At 41.2% G+C, this 14,888-nt stretch overlaps 1 protein-coding gene across 2 annotated transcripts in view; it reads left to right on the forward strand.

Moving 5' to 3' along the window:
• Blop (blue-sensitive opsin) overlaps positions 1–13,126 on the forward strand; it is a 230,374-nt gene extending 217,248 nt beyond the window's left edge. Inside the window, exons 1-8 of one of the 2 annotated variants that reach the window (XM_071704644.1) lie at positions 8,314–8,705; positions 10,091–10,282; positions 11,073–11,288; positions 11,574–11,704; positions 12,003–12,175; positions 12,275–12,432; positions 12,509–12,604; positions 12,759–13,126. In XM_071704644.1, coding sequence (XP_071560745.1) covers positions 8,644–8,705; positions 10,091–10,282; positions 11,073–11,288; positions 11,574–11,704; positions 12,003–12,175; positions 12,275–12,432; positions 12,509–12,604; positions 12,759–12,867 — 1,137 coding nt within the window. In that variant the 5' untranslated portion in view covers positions 8,314–8,643 and the 3' untranslated portion in view covers positions 12,868–13,126. Of the gene's footprint in view, positions 1–8,313; positions 8,706–10,090; positions 10,283–11,072; positions 11,289–11,573; positions 11,705–12,002; positions 12,176–12,274; positions 12,433–12,508; positions 12,605–12,758 lie in introns of those variants that run through there. The other variant, XM_071704646.1, reaches the window with a different exon arrangement.
• The last annotated feature ends 1,762 nt before the right edge of the window (positions 13,127–14,888 follow it).

Below are 14,888 nucleotides of genomic sequence, written 5' to 3' on the forward strand. Positions count from 1 at the left end.
AAAATGCTACTGTAATGTACTTTTCCTCGGCCACTCCTAATTAATTAAAAGTTTAATAGTACTTGAACTATGGTATGAGTAATCTTATTCATATCTTATTCATATAAATAAAAAATAACATATATGTCAGATTTTCTTAAAAATATGTTGCACTTGACGTTTTAATAATATAATTATCCTTGTAATTATCACTTGCATTGCATCATATAATTAAATTTTTACAAGATCTTTAGATATAAAAAGTAAAAGAGAATTTCTATATTAGTATGATACAGATATTAACTTTTCATCGACTAATATAGTGCTGATATTTTTATACTCGTATAAATATACATCAGACAAAAATATTGGATTGAGGACCGATTAAACGATTTTCAATAAAAGCGGGTACACGTTATATACATAATTAGAAACAACGAATTAACCGACTGACCTTTGTCGAAATGTTCGGTGGTTCTTTATCCTGTAAGCCGTCATGCAATTCAGTATCGGTTCAACGAGATTTTTAATTTTCGCGAAAGCCGCGCGGTACCCTATGGCGTATCACGTGGCCCGAAGAGTCTCCAGATGTTGGCTATACATCACGGTATGTTCGAGCATTGGGAGACCCGGTTATATCAATTTCGCACTGGCGCGCGCGTCCGCTGTGCTGCCCGTCGTGAAAACCGCCGACGCCCTTACAAATTGCCATCGCGGGTGCTAACTAAACGTGCACCGTCCCCGCTCAACGAGAAACGACGACCTATTAATATCGCGAGAATGGCGCCGTGGGATCGCCGATGCTTTCGTTGCACCGATGCACCCGTACGTTTTCTCAACACGGACTGATTGCGGTCCGCGAGAACTGTGCTGAACGCCGATAAAAATTGAACAATTTGCCGTGTTTTTTCTTTTCTTCACAATTTAGTGATTTATTCTCATGATAATCGTATTGAATTTTGAATATTAAAATAGTTTTCCATCTATCGCTGTTCTGTGTTAATAATTTCTGTAATATCAGCGAATAATTCTAGTGATGTTCCGAAAACACATTTTGCCTATTTACCTAATTGACTTATCGATTATTATCGCCCGTTTATTAAAGCCCACTTTAACGATTTACAATTCGAGATAGAATACTATCTATAATTTATACACAGATTACTCTATCTATAATTTATCTATAATTTTACGTGCCATATGCATGCCACTATTATACACCTGTGTACATGTGTACATCCAGCGAATGCTCTTCACGGTATCTAAAATTATATTGATGTGTTCCAAATTTTGTTGCGGATTATAGATTACTAAAATGAATTTGAATACTTTGACAATAATATCGAGAAGTCTCTCTGCTCTCAAAACGAAAGTGACAATCGGACAGTAAATCGAAAGTACGTACCGGTTCACCGAACGCACAATGACTCCTCCCAAAGTTTCAAGGTCGATGGATATTGTAAAATGTAAGCGATTCGTAAGCTAGATGTGATATTAAGAGGGGCCGGTAGCGCAAATTAATGATTCCTGCCAACGGAGTTCGATAGCATAGGGGCGAGACGTATCGCACGAAATCACGCGATCGGCGCGCGTACACCTATCTTACCGTGCGCGGCAACGCGGTCGCGTTATTTCCGGCACAACACAACGCGTTGCGTTCACTACAACCTACAACCACAAACTCATATTATACCATCTCTCGCATTAGGTTGGTCGAAGGTGTGCCATGTAGTCCGCACGTACAGTGAGTCCAAAGAGCTCGCCAAAGAGGGTAGGTAGGAAGGTGAAAGACGGGCCCGCGGGGATCAGGTGAGAGAAACGGAAAAGGTGCGCGGGAATAAGGGGGACTATAATGGCGAGTATTACGGGCACTTAGTCACTTTTGTGCCACGGCCGCCATTGTGCTAACAATAAGACAAAGGATAGAGAATCCCCCGGAGCGATTCAACTGTCCTGTACGAACGAACCAGTCAGTCGCCAGCATAACGCGGCTCGGCCCGGTGCACGGTGCCCGGCCTGGCGCGACGCGACGCAACGTGACGCTCGAACGAGCATGATGTTCGGGAGCGAAATTAAGCCCTGGTTCGTTTCAGTACCGGCAAGATATGCTCACCTTCGTCCTGCGCTCATAGAAATTGCGAATTGCAGCGAGCACCGCGAACGTACGTATTCGCGTGACTGTGCGAGAGCCTTCCTTCCTTCCTTCCTTCCCGGGCAAACCCAGACGCACATTGTGCGAGTTCCTCTTTTGTTATCGCGTTGTTCCATTTCGAGCTTAAACAGAACGCACTTGCACGCGGCTATCGCCGTTGCCTCTGTTCCGGTATTCTATGTCCTCTTTAGTATTCTTCCGACAGTACAAAAGCCGCTTCAACGGAATGGTTTCTTTTCTACTTTGAACGAATTACTGATGAATCCATTTTTTTTAAATTATAATATATATGGGATTTCTGCTAATTTACATTGATGAAAATGTGAAGGAAAATAAGACCGTGATCGACACGCGTACTATAATCCGAATTGGGTGGCTTGCGGATTACGTAGTAACCAATGTGTTAAATGTATTTGTGAATTGCTTTGATCGCGAAACTTGTCGAAGTACCGCAATTTCAACTGTCGTTCACGCGGTTTGCCAATCCAAAATGCGTCTCGGGGAAGCGTGGAAGACGAGATTAGCTTCGTGAACGAAACGCAATCATGATTCCCGTTTTGACGAAACTCTCCCTTCTTTGTATTCTAAAGACTTCTTCGATTTTATTCCCGTAAAATAACAACGAACGACGAGAGAGGGGCGTGTTGAATCGGAAAAAAGGGCGAAGACTTAGGTAGGTCAAAGCGTTCAACGTCGCAAGTCTTTCATCTCGAACATCAAAAGGTAATTCCCGAAATTATGGAGATTTTTCCGAAGAATCCTACACGAAATTGACGTTATCCTACCGAGAGAACCAGGACTCTTTGTAACACGCGTTCGAACGTCACTGACAAAGGAGGGAATACGTCAAAAGTACAAATGAAACGTTACCTCAACTGCCATACGTACACATACTTGGTATATGTCTCGTCTAAGTCGTTGGCTCCGGTTTCCGCCTTTACGTCTCCACGGCGAAGTTCTCGTATTCCCTACTCCTATAGACAAGCAAACCAGCGGTTTTCCCCCCTGTGACACGCGCATTTCCGATAAACTCGAGTACTTATATATATTTCATGGGACAGATAATAATAACTTTGCAACATATCGCCTTTCAATTAATTAATCATGAAAAATTAAATACTTGCGATATTTACAAAAGATATAACCTTCCTTACTTATTCTGTCGTAAAATTCTTTTAAATTTATAAATAATTAAGGTAAACAGTTACAAATAAAAAAAAAACGCGCAATCGAAAAAGGATTAGAAATTGCTAAAGATTATATTAGCTAAATCGAGCAACGTCTACTTTCACGGTGCCAGTGCACAGCCTCTAGATCGATTGTTCTAACAAACAGGTGGATTCTGAGGAAATAATGCATAGTTAATGGATTTGCGATGATCAGAACTATAATGAGCGATGCGATGTTAACGCGTTAACCATGTTCACGGTGCAACGGGCCGCGACTGTTGCACGCAGAGAGGCTGATCAAGATTATCCATTTCCACTATCCATTTTATTCGGCATCATTCGGCTCGTTGCTCCGAGCCGGCCGAGTCAAAGTCGCACGATCAAATCGATCCGTGCCAACTGTGCGCTTCGTTTCTACCTGTCGGATCTGTCGCTTTGAGTGCATTTACGCTTACAGCTGCATCGACCCCAATGAGAGTTAGAATCGAACTGCCGCGACTGTTTGTGTTACTGTTGGAACGTACCTGAAAGGAAGGAGAACACTGACCGGGTATTCATGAGACTATTAAAAGAATATACACATTCGAAAAACAGAAGGAATTCGAGGGATTCTACGAATCATCATGCAGCCTACGATTTCCACAATACAAATTATTGTAAACTTCTCCCCGTTTAATTTTGTATATTATTTTATTTATTTTTCATATTTCTGAGTTATGTTCATAAGATATCTTATTATATACCATTGGCAAACTTATACAGATATATATAGGGAAATATAAATAATCTGCTTGCAGAAACGTTTACAATACCTTCGCTGTACATACATGTGTTTCTTTATCTCTCTCTCTCTATCTCTCTCCTTTTTTCTCTATCAGTTAGTTACGCCATCAAAACCAGTATATTTCGCTTCATGCAAAACATGCTCATTTCGGTGATATTACGCCTTCGGAACTTGTGGTTCCTAACAATCGACGGGCATCTACTCGCCGCGTGCAATTAGCCGTAATCACTCGGTTGTGTACATAGTTCGTATTTCCTGCACAAGCGGCCGCAAAAACTTACGCCCATTATGAAGTATCGAAGGATTTTGCATCGCTCTTTACAGTTTTCTTCCATTTCGATAATGGCTCTTTTGCAATCAGTCACCGCCAGCTTTTTGTGTTCGCCTCCCTCGCGTAACGGGCCAACTTTCGCGGACTGAAGAGCGAGGGTATGGCTTTCTTTTTGTCGAGCGAGATACCGAAAGAATGCGAGTGCATTCAACGCGCGGAGAGATATCCTGGCGAGAGGCGCATAATGCGCTTTATTGTCCGCGACGCTACCTCTATGTATGTGGTTCTTTTCCCTCTTCCCACGTAAAAATAATCGCGGAATAAAGGCATATAATGACTCGCCGCCGCTACTGCGGCCGTCGCCGAAACCGGGGAGAAAACGAAAGGAGGACGGAGAATTTCGTTAAAGCACTGTCATGCCGGCGAGTCGAAAAAATTCGTTATTGTACCTTGTCGTTAAATTAATAGCGAATTCGGTGGGACGCACCAGTGTGCACTCACAATCAGTGCACATTAAAGCACGTAAAGTGTATGTTTAATATAAACGGGTTATAAGTCGAAATCCTCAATATTCTTTATTGTACTATTTGGTAAAATATGTATTGGACATTTTATCAGTCGAAATATTAGCATTTTACTTTAAATATTAGAGATTAAATCAGTGTACAACAACTTTAACAGTGCACTGAGTGCGCACTGGTGCGTCCAACCAAATTCGCTATAAGGAAATTAGCCACTCGGCCGGGTACTCTTTATACGTATCGCTTCAGATACATCGTTCCCCTAAAAGTCGATCGATCGCGCATCATAATTCCGCCTTGTAAGAAACGAACGTTGATTAAATGCGACGCTGAATTGATCACGCGTAACGACGCGAGAGTTTTCGCGTCGTGACTGACTTTGATGAGACAATTTGAATAATAGCGATGGCTCTTGACTTGGGAAAAAGTGTCAACTTCCAATCTCGTCGCATCGAGAATCCTCTCGACTGGTTTCTCGAGATCGTACTGTCGTCGGGAAAACGAGGACGGAAACCTACCACGGAGTTATCGTAACTCGTATTCACTCATTTCGATGAATTGCCATCGCGAGAACAACAAGAACGAGAGGAGTCGTCGACGCCGACCGCACAATTAGCGTTAATCCTCGTTAATCCGCGACGCTTCAATCTGCATTCCTTTGTCTGTCCTTCCTACTACTTGACTACGTGAGTACTATCGGGTAAGAATCACATTGTATACGAGAATAGAGATTATATACGATATACGAGATATATACGAGTAAGAATCAATGCGCCGCATAGCAACGATGACGTTAAGAAATAAAAGGTCGAAGGTAAACGAGATAAGATGTAGGTTTATCCCGCGAGTCTGGCCATTAATACTTCAGTTTCACGTATTTATGACACCAATCAATATCCTATTCCTATCCCGCTCCGTGCCGGAAGTGACCCAGATATACGAAGATCAGACAATAGTTTAAGGTCTCGTATATGTTGCAACGGGAATATGTGACAAGTTCTGCTGCTTGGCGTCACATGACATAGCGAAGTGGAGGCACTTTGCAGCAGCGTTGTTAACGCCACTCCTCTAAAACCCGTTTCTGTCAGCTGTACCTTGTACCGTTTTAACGATATCTCAATAATAAAACTCATCTCAATAATAAACGTATATTTTCATAATTGAGATATTTGATTTATTCTTTTACTAAAATTTTGTATTTTTTTTTTTTAGACTGAACGCAAAACTGCATTCAATAGACCAAATGCCGCCGATGTGGCTTATCGAACTGCCAGAACAGAAAAATACGTACATACAGCATGTATATGGTATACCGGTATCTAAAAAGACGGGTTGCAGTTTTGTCCAATCAAGTGGTCCTATTGGCACACGTCGTTGGCTCGTAACCAAAGCCATGATCGATCTCTATTTGTATCGGCCAGCAATCGGATATTGGCCGATGAACATACGAAAAAGAGGAAGGCGTCGACCAAGGCAGCAAAATGGTAGATGTAAGCAAGAGATATCGCGGCGGGTGTGGTAATATTTTACCAAGTTCGTAAATAATATTTGAAATCGATGTTATCTGCGGCTTTACAGAAGTTCAATATAGTCTTATTTTAATTACGACATGCTATTGACGACGGATCAAAGTATCGACAATGGACATCTGAAATTGGGGAAATGACAAATCGCGTATATATGTGAAAGTGCGAGGAATACGACATATACATGAAAGGCGAAATAGAAGCGCAAACTGCAACGCAGACCGCCGTCGTTACGTCGTTCGTCGCGCTCATTGTTGCCATAATCTGGCCGGGCTAGGCCCATTGTTTGTCATCCAATCTTTCCGCTGAATTTCCATCACGGACAATGGTGGCGTTGGTTTATAAGTCGCGCGAATTACATGGGCGAACGCTGCTCGTAAATATAGCCGGTGAATCGTGAAAAAGCGCCGCCATGCTCGTTCTCTTTGCGTTGCCGGGCGATGCTTCATATATTCTCTCGGCTTTACTTTGTTCGTCAACGAATGAGGAACGCGCACCTATTTTATTCGTTTTCTGATTTACGCAAAAATTATATTTATCATCGGAAATTAAATAAGTAGAAAGAAAAATAACTATTTTGGAAATGACTTTGTAAAAGTAGATTAATGTAAGTGGAAACACGCGGAAAGAAAGAAAGAATGCGAGTTACTGTCATTCTTTCATTTCGCTTGGCGACTACCAGAGAGAGAAAGAGAAGAAGAAAGATAGATTCCAATTCTACTCTGCTCCCTAGTCTATAGCATGTATGTTTTCGACAGCAGAGAATTCTTCGTTCCGTTCGAGTCATCTTTATCGAGATAGCCGATAAAAAGTGGAGAATTCATGCGGGACAACCGGAGCGGATTCGTCGACGACTGCCAGCGAGTAGGTGGGTAACGGCAACGAGTTCCGCGCGAGAGAAGAGTACGTGAGAGTCACGGCCTCCCTCGTAAATCAGCTGAATTTCGCAACCGTTCCGGGACAATTTTATGATTTAATCCAGTGGATGCGTGAAGGCTGCGGTCGCGAACGGGCGAACGAGGACAGCGGTGAAAACGCGAGGCCGTCGCGCGTCGCTTGCACGGCCGTATATCGGATGCACTTCTCGAGATGAATTTCCCGCGCGTACCGCCAGCATAGTAACCGCGAGAGTGAAAAACCTCTGCGGCCGACTGCGAGCTCGCGGTGTAGCGGGAAACGCACTATTCTCGAATTTTCCTATCGGTCGCCGCGTTGCGCGTTCTGCGGCCACGGTCCACCGGTACGCGGCTACATCGCGATAAGGCGTAATAAAACATCGATTAGGATCTACATTGGAAATTTAATTAACTCGAAGCGGATAACCGCGCTCCTGTAAATTGCATTTTATTATATCGGAAATCAATTTTTTTTAAATCAACGCTTCGCTATTTAACACTTTCCGTTCCAGAGGCGGATATTTGCAGCCGATGTTATATTATTCTAGTTGGAGGATAACTATGCTGATTTATTAATAAGCCGCCTTAGCTTCGTGGGAGGTCTCTCTCTCGCACGGAAATTAATTTACCTCGCGTCTCTCAAGTGCGGCAGGGACCGCAATAATGTATAATGCGTTTATTTTTGTCAATAAGTTGGTTAAGCTTGACTGTTACGTGTTCGCGAGGATCTATCCCAAAGCTGACGTCGCACGAAATGATGAATCGAATAACAACGATTACCTTGAATACAGATTACGATATATTAAGAGAGGAGACGTGTCGACTTACGAAAGAGAAAGAGAAAGAGAGGAGACAGATTGTGCAGCGAGGATCGTTCGCGTGACGCGAGCTTCGGGCCTGAGCGAAAGGTTTCTTGCATTCGGTAAATCGCAAATCGAATTAAGCTCTCAGCCGGCACGCTATCCTCGATCCGAAATGTCGTGGACGTATAAAAGGGAGCGATAACGGCGCGGCCGGACAAGTGAGTTGCGGAACGTGTACCCACCCCTTCGCGCCGCGTCTCACTTCAATCTAGGATCTCCTCTCACGGCTATTACGTACGGTTTTAAAGTGCACATCTCGTCCGGGGATTCGTCGTCGTCGTCTGTGCCCAGCATCGACAAATCAGTTAGGCTGCGAGAGCAAGAAGAAAAATCGTCCCGCGTATCGATAGCGTTCGTCCAGTCGTTCATGTTCGCGTATTAACTCGGAAAACTAGCCGACAAACTTTAGCGAGGGTGGTTGGATCTAACGGTGCATCGACCGTTGCGCACTTGTCAGCCCGCGACTCGACTTACATCGGAGGATGTTGATGCACAACGGTAGTGGTATCATGGCCGGGCCATTGGCTTTCGCCAGCAGAGTCGGGTGGGTATAAGGTGCGGCGCTCTATACCGTGTTTCCGTACCGTTCTCCTCATAATCATCCGACATTGTGTGGCGGCTGCGAAGCGTCGCTGGTAATATTCGCGGTACGAGGGAGAATATAGAGCGGGAGTCAGAGCGAGCGAGAGGCACGAAAGTTCTCAGCAAGCGCATGTACACAACGCTCGCAACATAGATGCGTTTCATTCGCGAATAAGATCGCGATGCGATAAGGGCGGGCTTACGAAGCTCTTAACGGCCGGAGAGAATAGACAGGCTATCAAATCATGCGCGCATTACGGCGTTACGCTGTTACTTCGATCTTTCGATAAGCCAAGAGGACTAATAATCACATCCCAATTAGCGCACGGCCGCGCGGATTTAATCCATCGACGGTGCATGCGCGTTGGATCTCATCGCCATTAACGTTAGCCGCGCATGAAAGCGCGTCATTTTCCGCGCGATGAATGAGAATCTTTTTTTTCCAAATAATCGCCGGGGGCGATGGTGCAACAAGAGAAGAGAAGAGATAACAATGCTAGCGATAATAATGTATAACGTCGGCTGCACGCAGATGAGGTTTCGCAATATTATTCGCCCGGCACAAAAGTCTCGGATATATGAAATTAATGTATATTGTTCGAACTTACTCGTGCTCGATAGCACGTCGAAACTTTTCGTGACGTTCGATCGCATCGGCAACGATTTTATCATCGGACAAATTTGCCGCGCGTAAATGGATCACGTTTACGTTGCGTCGCACTGCGATCGATGTAGCGAGAATTTGCGGGTCGTCTTACTCGGGAAAGTCGCAATTCTTATCGTCGACGCGAAAGCTATTTGTCCTACAACCTTTACATTTGCGATGTCGTGACGGAGTAATAATGCCGGTCACGAAGGAAGCGACAGAAATTACCCTCATAGGTCTTATGGAAATTCTTGGCTGCCCGTTTAATCTCTGCAGATAGCGATTCAGGATTTTGCTTTATCGCGTTTTGATCAAATTAAGAAAATATATAATTTTGCGCAAAACAGGTCTCTTGCATAAATAATCACGTTTTTTCTATCTCAAAGCAACTTTCCGAGTATTCTAACATTCGACGCTAATTATCATGTATAGGTTCTTTGTCAAATTAGTTTTCAAAATTAGTTTTGCCTTATAAAGCATTTTGCAAGATATTTTTTTAGTAGTCAACATTATCACCATCACGATAATTGAACACCGGATTAAAATTCTGCGAGAATCAAATCGGCTGAATTTGAACGAATAATATAAGCTTTTATTATTTAATTTGTAGAAGCTTTGTTCATCACGGTTGGAGAGTTTCGCAAATTTCAATAACTCCGTATAATCAAATATTGATTAGTCGGTGTATTTTTAAATAACAGGGATGTACAGCCGCTGCAGGAACGTTTTCTAGGATGGAACTTCCCCACCGAGCACGCGGATCTCGTGCACCCGCATTGGCGTGCGTTCCTCGCACCCGGAAGACTATGGCACGTCGCCCTCGCACTCATTTACTTCCTGCTCTTGATGCTGTCCCTCGTCGGGAACGGCATTGTTATTTGGATTTTCAGCACGTAAGTGCCAAATCGCGCCATTTAAGAAAATTTCATAAGACAACTTGAAGATTAATATAATAAAAAAGCCAAATTAAATTTTGAAAATTACAAGACTTATAAACAATGTAATTTAAAAGACTCCTAATAACTACGCAATGTATTTTTGTAAAATATGCTTTTAAAATATGTATATTTTAACAATTATTAGTTTTGTCTGTGTTTATGTGATAATTGTATATAATTTTATTAATATTTGGTGCAAAAATGGAGTTATTTTTAATTTTTTTAATTTTGCACTAGACATTTTTTAATCTACGCTATTAATATTGCAAATGTCCATAAGGTTTCTTCCAAAAGAGAGAAGAAGAGGCACAAAATATAAAAACAAGCTTTATCCTGCACTATCCTGCTTTATCTATCTCAAGCACATATTTTTTGTTTATATTCTTATTATTTTTATTTTTGCTAAATTAGATTGTACTTTGCTTCGATTTTTTCTTAATTGGTTATTGTAATATTTCTCGCAAAAATGTGTGTATATGAGTGCATGCATGTAAATACGTAAATGTTATATCCGAAACATAAATGACGAGTCAGTCATCTCTATGATGCTCGTAAGACCAACAAAATAGTAGTGCTGTCGCCATCTTTATACATGAGACTGAATCGCTTCAGCACAGTCTCTGCGATGTACGAAAGGAAATAGTAGCGCACTTTATTTCGCCTCTCAAAAAAAAATAATTTTTTTCTTAAAATTAATCAATGTATTTCGTAATATGATTATTTATTTTGATATATTGATGTCTAGATCGAAATCACTGAGGACACCTTCGAACATATTTATCTTGAATTTGGCTGTGTTTGACCTACTGATGGCAATGGAGATGCCTATGTTGATCATAAACAGCTTCCTGGAGCGAACGATTGGATGGGAAACCGGATGCGATGTGTATGCTTTGCTCGGCGCGATTTCCGGGATGGGACAAGCGATCACCAATGCGGCGATCGCTTTCGATCGATACAGGTAGGCACGCGCTATGCAGCTTTGACAATTTTACTTATTGATTATTAGCGAGCAATTTTTATTGGATTTTTATTGGATCTATTACAGAACAATTGCGAAAGCGGTTACACGCTCGTTAAAATTTAACGACTTGTCGTAAACGACTATGTCGATGATATCGAAGATCTAGGAAGACGACAAATTTTTACGATTTAGTGAACATTTCTCGGGATTTGTCATTAAATTATTTGTAACTAATAACAACGGACGGGATTGTAATTGTTCTATACAATCTTGGTATTACAGAACAATTAGCTGTCCGATTGACGGTAGACTGAATGGGAAACAAGCTATGGTACTAGCTCTGTTTACATGGTTTTGGGCACTACCATTCTCGATATTGCCTATGACAGGACTGTGGGGTCGGTTTGTGGCAGGTAAATAGGTTCCTTCTATCGCTTTTATTGTTAGGAGAGTAATAAGATTTAATAAAGTAAAAAAAAGAAGATTTTATTAAACCACTAAGATTTAGTTTCCGTATTTAAGCTCCATATTCTAATTTTATGATTGATTTATATCTTCGTCTCGAGTATAATTCGCATTGCTGATGTTTAAGGTTTTTAAGATTAAAATAAAACGTATTCTGAGTAAATTTTATTATCCGATTTCTCTTTAGTAAAAAATGGAGCATCCCTCTCCAAATAGAACGTTCAGTAAACACCGTACAATTTTCAGAGGGTTTTCTCACCACATGTAGCTTCGATTATCTCACGGATGACGAGGACACGAGGGCATTCGTGATAACAATATTCTTCTGGGCATACGTCCTTCCTATGCTGCTGATTATATACTTCTACTCGCAATTGCTGAATTCTATTCGAACTCACGAAAAAATGCTTCGCGATCAAGTAAGCAGCAATTTAATGATTCGCGTGACAGCTCGAGTTTCGATAATCGCAATGAAATGAATTGCAGAGGATTTATTTTGGCGCGTTGTATGTGCATAGGCTAAAAAGATGAACGTCAAGTCGCTCGTGTCGAACCAAGATAAAGAGAGGAGCGTTGAGATGAGAATCGCGAAAGCCGCATTTACGATATTCTTCCTCTTTGTGCTCGCGTGGACACCGTATGCGGTTGTCGCTTTAACTGGGGCCTATGGAAATCGGTAACACGTTCGAAAATGTTCTTCGACCCGAAAAGTCTCGTATTTTTACGTTCAATTCTTTTTATGTATGTTCCAGCGAAGTGCTTACTCCGCTGTCGACTATGTTACCAGCCATATTTGCTAAGACGGTGTCGTGCATCGATCCATGGATATACGCAATCAACCATCCTAGGTAATGTATACGTACCTCTAGCATTCTTTCATTTCTAATAAATTTTTATAAAATACAAAGTAATTGTTATATAATTTCCATAACTAATAAGGTCAAGAGATAATTTCGAGATAAATAATTGCAATTTTGTGACGGAAAAAATTTGTGTATACAGGTATCGACAAGAACTGGAGAAGCGCTGCAAATGGATGGGAATTCGAGAAAAAGTTGCCGAGGATACCGTGTCGGTGAAAACGGAGAAACTGAACGTGGAAGAATCGTAATCTCATTGTTAATCAACATCATTAATGAGTGCCCTTAATATTGTCGAGAGGATATCGACCGATCGCACTGCATTCCCACCACAAATGCAACTTCGACCGGTCGCCTAGATATTTTTTTTTAAATACATCCCATTAAAAAGATAGTTGGACTGGTTCTATGGTAAAAGACTATGCGACTTTAATGTGAATAAGAAACGACTTGTTTAATTTACGTATTATCAAGGTATTACTATATAAATATAATCAGAGCAAATGTAAATGTAATATTTTTTTCATTTTTCTCTCAACTCTTCCTCGATAATAGATATAATCTCGACACAATTAAAATTTGTCTTTAATTATTTACTACTGCATCATACTTTCTGTACTTTATCAGAGATGGCAGAGTACGCAGAGCTGTTCTGTGCTGCCATCCTTGTCGACTAGCCTGTTTTTTTATTGATCTTGGATTAAAAATTTCAAAGCGTTTCGTGGCTAATTGCTTATTTGTCTCGCTTTTATTAATAATGAAAAATTACTACAATTGGGAGCAATAATCGCAAAATTTATTGAAATCAAAATATAAAGCTTCTAAAATTGTATGCTATTGATCTTTTAGTTAGTATCATTAAATATATAAAGACATCTATTATCTTATTCTCACATTTTTGTAATATTTCACAATTTATATCAAGATAATTTCGAGCCAAGTAAAATAGTTTAATTTCTACAAGGTTTTTCACAAACTAAATTCGACATATAAATAGAACAGTTGAGTATATGACTCTTGTACCGACATTCTAAAGATCAAGTCAAGGATCACGAATCAGTCGTTTGAGGTGTTGTAGATCTTCTATCCATCCGCGGCTGAAGAACGACTTATCTGTCGAGTGAATAGAGTGGATAGAGATCTCTTTCTGTCCACCGAGAGTAGAGAAACATTGTCTTATCTCGGAACGAGGTCACGTGCCACCCGAAGCGCGGAAGAAGCCCGGATAGAAAAGAAAGTCGGTGAGGAGAGCGAGGATGAGAGAAGGGTGTAGAGCGCAGGAAAAAAGGCGAGCACAGCTCGAAGACAGCTCCGAAGAATACCACGACACGTTCGCATTTATGTGTTATCTTTTAGTCTGGGAAAAATATTGTCCTACAAATCAACTCTGGCTGAGAAATGGCTCGCTCGTGAGAAGGCCGAGGCTTCTGGTAGTCGTTGATCGTCCAACTTTTTACTCACAATCGAATTAGTTCTCCACGATAAGCTGATACACGACGTAAAAATGAATTCTGGTCTTCTCGTACGCGGTAATTCGAACATCGTTCTGCACCAAAGTTTTATACTCACCGCGGATATAAAGATTCATGTATTATGCGCGCTTCCTTTTATGCGCTAATATCACTGACGAGACGTATCCTTTTTTACGAGGCAGCCTTTGGACGCGCTTGTTACAGAAAAATTGAGAGGATCTTCTTACTCTCTCGTTATCTCGATCCCCTTGACTTATCCCGCGTATTCCCTTCCTCTACCAAGGGAGAGTTATACGCTATATGAGTAGCGTCCGCAGAAAATCTCGATGGCGTTCCATATGTGTCACGAGACACGAAACATATTTCCGGAATATATTTCGCGAAAAAGTTGTGCCATATTTGTTATCTCATATATATGTTTCATATTATCCATTTATCTTCAGAATATTTCGGTGTGTTTAAACTCCGCTCGGTAATATTGATCGATTATCCTAATTAATTTATACTGTATTTTTATCAATAAATGTGACAGTGCATGTGTCACGAAAAGTCACAGTTCGCTTTTAAGCTATCTATCGATTGCTCCTCGACATTCATCAGAGATAATTGATAGAAATTTATTTAACGTGGTTGGAAACTGCCAATATTAAACATGAAACTTATCGTTGAAAATAATCATCATAAAAGTTGGCCGTCTAAAGTCTAAACATTCAACTTTAAGAATACCATAACTACCATAAGACCGGCAAAGTAAGCTCGGTTGATCTCGGATATCGCACAACGTATTTTTTCTCACAATT

This window comes from Temnothorax nylanderi, unplaced genomic scaffold (genome assembly GCF_030848795.1).
Source record: "Temnothorax nylanderi isolate EJ_2023f unplaced genomic scaffold, tnyl_v1.0 TNYL_tig0043_pilon, whole genome shotgun sequence".
NCBI classification, from domain to species: domain Eukaryota; kingdom Metazoa; phylum Arthropoda; class Insecta; order Hymenoptera; family Formicidae; genus Temnothorax; species Temnothorax nylanderi.